The following is a 5,114-nucleotide window of genomic DNA, read 5'->3' on the forward strand; positions in this document are numbered from 1 at the left end:
AATCTGGTAACTTGAACTGTTCTTAAGGCCTTTCATCATTTGTATATATATAATATAATTCTATTATTTAACAAACTCAACCCTTCTGGATTTAGTCGAGCAAAGGTAAAATTAATTACAACGAACATATAATATAGAGTAAACTGCAATTTTACCCCCTGAGGTTAGGGGTTATTGGCACTCTTACCCCCCTAAGGAAATAATTACAATTTTACCCCCCACTGTTCACTGTTATGTCACAACCTTACCCCCTAACCACAGTCAACGGTAGTTTGACCATTATATGTAAGGGTATTTTGGTAATCTTACCCTATATTTATTTTTATTATTATTTTTATTATATATAGAGTAAACTGCAATTATCATCATCATCTTCAACCATTATCTGAACCTCCATCATCATCGTCTTCAACCATCACCGTCTGAACCGCCACAACCACCACTGCCGCCACAACCACCACTGCCGCCACAACCATCACCGTCGCCATCATCACCACCCCCGCCACAACCACTCTTGTCTTCTTCGTTATTGATAAGTCCAAAACCCTAATTTTAAAAATACAGCCGCCACCACAATCTTAAGAACGATGACGATGAAGACAAGAGATCGGAGAACGGTGAAGATGATCGGAGATCGATGTGGTTGTTCGGTGGTGGTGATGGAACGGTGACGGTGAACGGAGGTGATGACCAGAGATTTGATGATGATGTTTGCCGTGAAGATGATGTTTCAGAGATTCTTTGATAACCGCATCGTCACCGCTGGATCTTGATTGATCAGTTAAGATTTGGGTTTCCATTTGAATCTGTCACATAACAACTTGTCCGGAAAAATTCCAACGGGAAATCAATTCCTACCGGTGGATCTTGATTGATCAGTTAAGATTTGGGTTTCCAATCATGAAGATCCAACCACCACCACAACAAGCAAGAACCCTCTGTTTATCAGTTCAAACAATTTGATCGATTATTCAGTTCAAACCCTCTGTTTATTATGGGTAAATCACTGTTGATTTCTTCTTCTTATTTTGTGGATATTATATATTTAGTAGAAGACAGTTTGTTAGTTAGTAGAATACCAGAGGCTAATTTTGTCTATTGAAGCTATTGTAATTTTTAATTTGATTTACTAATCTTAAATGCTGATACTGTGATTACTTTCATTGATTTCGTTTTTAGCCAAAAGGAAACTTTGTGTTTTGTAATTTAATTTACTGATATTAAGGGCTGATACTTTGATTACCGTTATCGATTTTGATTCTACTGAAAGGGTGGTGGCTGGAGGTGGTTGAGGGAGGTGGCTGTGGTGATTGTTGAAGATGAAGGCGGGTGGTGGGTTTTTTTAGAGAGAGAGAGGGGGGGGGGGGAGGAAGAAGATGGCAGTGGTGGTTGTGGTGGTAAATGGCGGTGGCAGTGGTGGTTGAGGGTGGTGGTTGGAGGTGGCAGTGGTGGTTGTGGTGGTGAATGGCGGTGGCAGTGGTGGCAGGGGGTAATATTGCAGAGTAAACAAAACACGGGGGGTAAAATAAAAGGGTAAAATAGTCATTTCACCACCAAGTCAACAGATCAGTCAACAAAATTGAGGTTAGGGGGTAAGGTTGCGACATAACAGTGAACAGTGGGGGGTAAAATTGCAATTATTTCCTTAGAGGGGGTAAGAGTGCCAAAGACCCCTAACCTCAGGGGGTAAAATTGCCGTTTACTCTATAATATATTATCTATAATACTCAATTTTATATAGTTTGATCGTGCGCAAATTGGAACGCTGAGACCAAAGCAAACAATTAGGGGGGACGGGGCGCCCCCGTGATAGCCCTCTACCACGCGTGGATCACAAAACAACACCGCCGCCGCAACCTTTTATAACGCGTGGATTCTAAAACGCGTGGATTGTTTAACGCGTGGCAAATGATAAAGGAAAAAACACAAAACGAAAAAAAAAAAAATCTTTGGTCGACAGCAAATGCTAGCGACTGATCTAGGCAAGAAATTTTGAAAAGAGCTACAACTACGGTTCATGAGCTATATATTATTAGCCTGTACAGACAAGAAATTTTGAATATTAATTCAGTTAGTTAATTTTAGTTGCACTTGTGTAGTTGTTTAGAAAAACCCCAATAGCTTTCATTTAGCTGAACCTGAACTTATAAGCTATTATGTATGTCTTACCTGATCATATGTTCTTGATAGGATATCTAATATAATTGGTTTGACTAACATTTTGTATGTGGTAAGTATCTTTTAGAAGATCCCATAAGCCAAAATGCTGACATCTTCATTGTATGCGGCAATTAGATTCCTTAAAAAAGTATCCACAACCTTTCGGCAATATCCATTGATTGGCTACAAAAATTTAACCCTTTTCATTTGTCAACTATATATACAAATCTAAACACTTCTCAACATCATATCTACTTGCATTATTAGATTCTAACCATTGCCTATATTAACACATCCTAGTGACCTCTAAAACATATCACCAACGCAACCTAAACATTTAATTTCACATCCCATAGAAATTAAAGACAATGCCTGAGATAGAAGGTTCTCCCGGAACTTCAATGCATGGAGTCACCGGCCGAGAACCGGTATTAGCCTTCTCGGTCGCCTCCCCAATGGTGCACACCGATCGCACCGCGAAATTCGACCTACCCGTGGACTCTGAACACAAGGCAACCGTCTTTAAACTCTTCTCATTTGCAAACCCTCACATGAGAACTTTCCACCTCTCATGGATATCATTCTTCGCCACCTTCGTCTCCACCTTTGCGGCCGCTCCGCTGGTCCCCATCATCCGCGACAACCTCGATCTTAAGAAAGCTGACATAGGGAACGCTGGAGTTGCTTCTGTTTCTGGTAGCATTTTCTCCAGGCTAGCCATGGGCGCGGTCTGTGACTTGTTGGGACCTCGCTATGGCTGCGCCTTCCTCATCATGTTGTCTGCACCCACGATCTTTTGCATGTCATTTGTTAACGATGCTAGCGGCTACATAGCCGTTAGGTTCATGATCGGTTTCTCTTTAGCTACCTTTGTGTCATGTCAGTACTGGATGAGTACCATGTTTAACAGCAAGATTATCGGGCTCGTGAATGGAACTGCGGCCGGGTGGGGAAACATGGGAGGCGGTGCGACGCAGCTCCTTATGCCGGTCTTGTTTGAGATCATCAAGAAGGCGGGTGCGACCTCGTTTACCGCGTGGAGGATCGCATTTTTCATACCCGGATGGTTTCATGTAATTATGGGCATATTGGTGTTGACTCTTGGTCAAGATTTGCCTGATGGTAACCTTGGTGCCCTTCAGAAGAAAGGTGATGTGGCTAAAGATAAATTCGGCAAGGTACACTAGCTAGCTAGCTAGCTTTTTCATACCTAATTAGGGTTCTCAATACATTAGTTTATTATGTCTAATTAGGGTTTTCAATTCAGCACTTTATTATGTCTAATTTGTCTTAACTTTTTACAGGTATTATGGTATGCTGTGACAAACTATAGGACATGGATCTTTGTTCTTCTCTATGGTTACTCAATGGGTGTTGAGTTAACAATTGATAATGTGATTGCTGAATACTTCTACGACAGGTATACTAGTTTGTTTTCTATTTCATTAGAATTTTATTACAAGAAAATTACCATTTAGTTATGCCTAAAGTAAATTTGTCAATTAAATTATACATACATAGAGAGAGAGAACTATGAAATTGATACTTTCATTATTAATATTAATAATAGATAATATATGTAAATTAGTTGACGTACAAATAAAAAATTGCATAGAATGTAAATTAGTTGACGTACAAATAAAAAATAACACGTGTTTTGTGTTGTTTATAATCATAGATTTGACTTAAAACTTCACCTTGCCGGAATCATTGCGGCCTGCTTTGGGATGGCAAACCTTCTAGCGCGTCCCTTTGGAGGGTTCACATCCGACTACATGGCAAAACGATTTGGAATGCGAGGTCGCCTTTGGAACCTATGGCTCCTTCAAACCGCGGGTGGTGTGTGCTGCGTCTGCCTCGGTCTAGTCGGCTCGTTGCCATTAGCCATCACATTTATGATGCTCTTTTCCATCGGAGCACAGGCCGCATGCGGAGCAACATTCGGCATCATTCCTTTCATTTCCCGCAGATCACTTGGTATCATATCCGGAATGGCTGGGGCGGGTGGCAACTTCGGATCAGGGCTAACACAATTGCTATTCTTTGCCAATGCATCTTTCTCAACGGAACACGGGTTGACATACATGGGTATCATGATCATTTGTTGTACAATTCCTGTGAGTTTTGTCCACTTCCCACAATGGGGGAGCATGTTCTTTCCTCCTAGTCAAGACATAGTCAAAGGTAGTGAAGAGAATTACTATGTTTCCGAGTGGACCGAGGAGGAAAAACAGAAAGGGATGCACCAAGCAAGTCTCAGGTTTGCCGAAAACAGCCGATCGGAGCGTGGAGGGAAGGTGGCGTCGGCTCCAACGCCACCGGAGAACACTCCCAACCGTGTTTGATTTCCAACATTTTTCAGATGTTCTTCATTTAAGCAATTGTATTGTTCTTTGAACTGTAAACAACATATGTAAAATAGGTGATTAAGAGTGTGACAGCAAGTGTAGATTTATATATTTTTGCTCAAGTGTTTGTATTAGACAATAAACATAATTATCCAATAGTTTATTTATTAATGTTATGTATTATGTTATGTTATAACGTATGTAATTCGAATAGGTGTGACTATAGTTGTAACAGTCTGATGAAACAATGGCACCGTTTCATAAAACAACGGTTATTCCCGCCATCTCTCTACTACCATTATTCAACCGCCACCAACATATGTATTTATATGTATTCACCGGCAAACTTCCACCGGTACCAAGACAATTTCAATATTATCCAGAATTGTCCATCAAGTTGTTTCTTTTGATCGTTTCATTCATACTCTGTTTTGCATTCAATCTTTATACATTATGCAAACCGATCCGAATGTCAATTCTACTTCCGCTGCAATGCACTTTGATTTCCAACAGTTTGAACAATAAAATCCATACTACAACATATAAGTTTTTTTAGTAGCACACAAATAAGTATCACCGATGGATCATTTTGATAGACTTATGAAC

The 5,114-nt window shown here is 40.3% G+C and overlaps 1 protein-coding gene across 1 annotated transcript; it reads left to right on the top strand.

The window, feature by feature from the left end:
• Positions 1-2,468: 2,468 nt before the first annotated feature.
• Positions 2,469-4,675, top strand: LOC110890981 (high-affinity nitrate transporter 2.1). The gene is made up of 3 exons (XM_022138639.2): positions 2,469-3,338; positions 3,465-3,580; positions 3,839-4,675. Exons 1-3 carry the CDS (start codon positions 2,529-2,531, stop codon positions 4,503-4,505), a joined length of 1,593 nt encoding a protein of 530 aa, XP_021994331.1. The 5' UTR covers positions 2,469-2,528; the 3' UTR covers positions 4,506-4,675.
• Positions 4,676-5,114: the final 439 nt, after the last annotated feature.

This window comes from Helianthus annuus, chromosome 11 (genome assembly GCF_002127325.2).
Source record: "Helianthus annuus cultivar XRQ/B chromosome 11, HanXRQr2.0-SUNRISE, whole genome shotgun sequence".
Taxonomy (NCBI): Eukaryota; Viridiplantae; Streptophyta; class Magnoliopsida; order Asterales; family Asteraceae; genus Helianthus; species Helianthus annuus.

Coding starts and splice junctions, on each gene's coding strand:
- LOC110890981 (XM_022138639.2), top strand. CDS start 2,529: ATGCCTGAGATAGAAGGTTCTCCCGGAACTTCAATGCATGGAGTCACC. Junction 3,339..3,464: donor CTAAAGATAAATTCGGCAAG/GTACACTAGCTA, acceptor AACTTTTTACAG/GTATTATGGTATGCTGTGAC. Junction 3,581..3,838: donor GCTGAATACTTCTACGACAG/GTATACTAGTTT, acceptor TTATAATCATAG/ATTTGACTTAAAACTTCACC.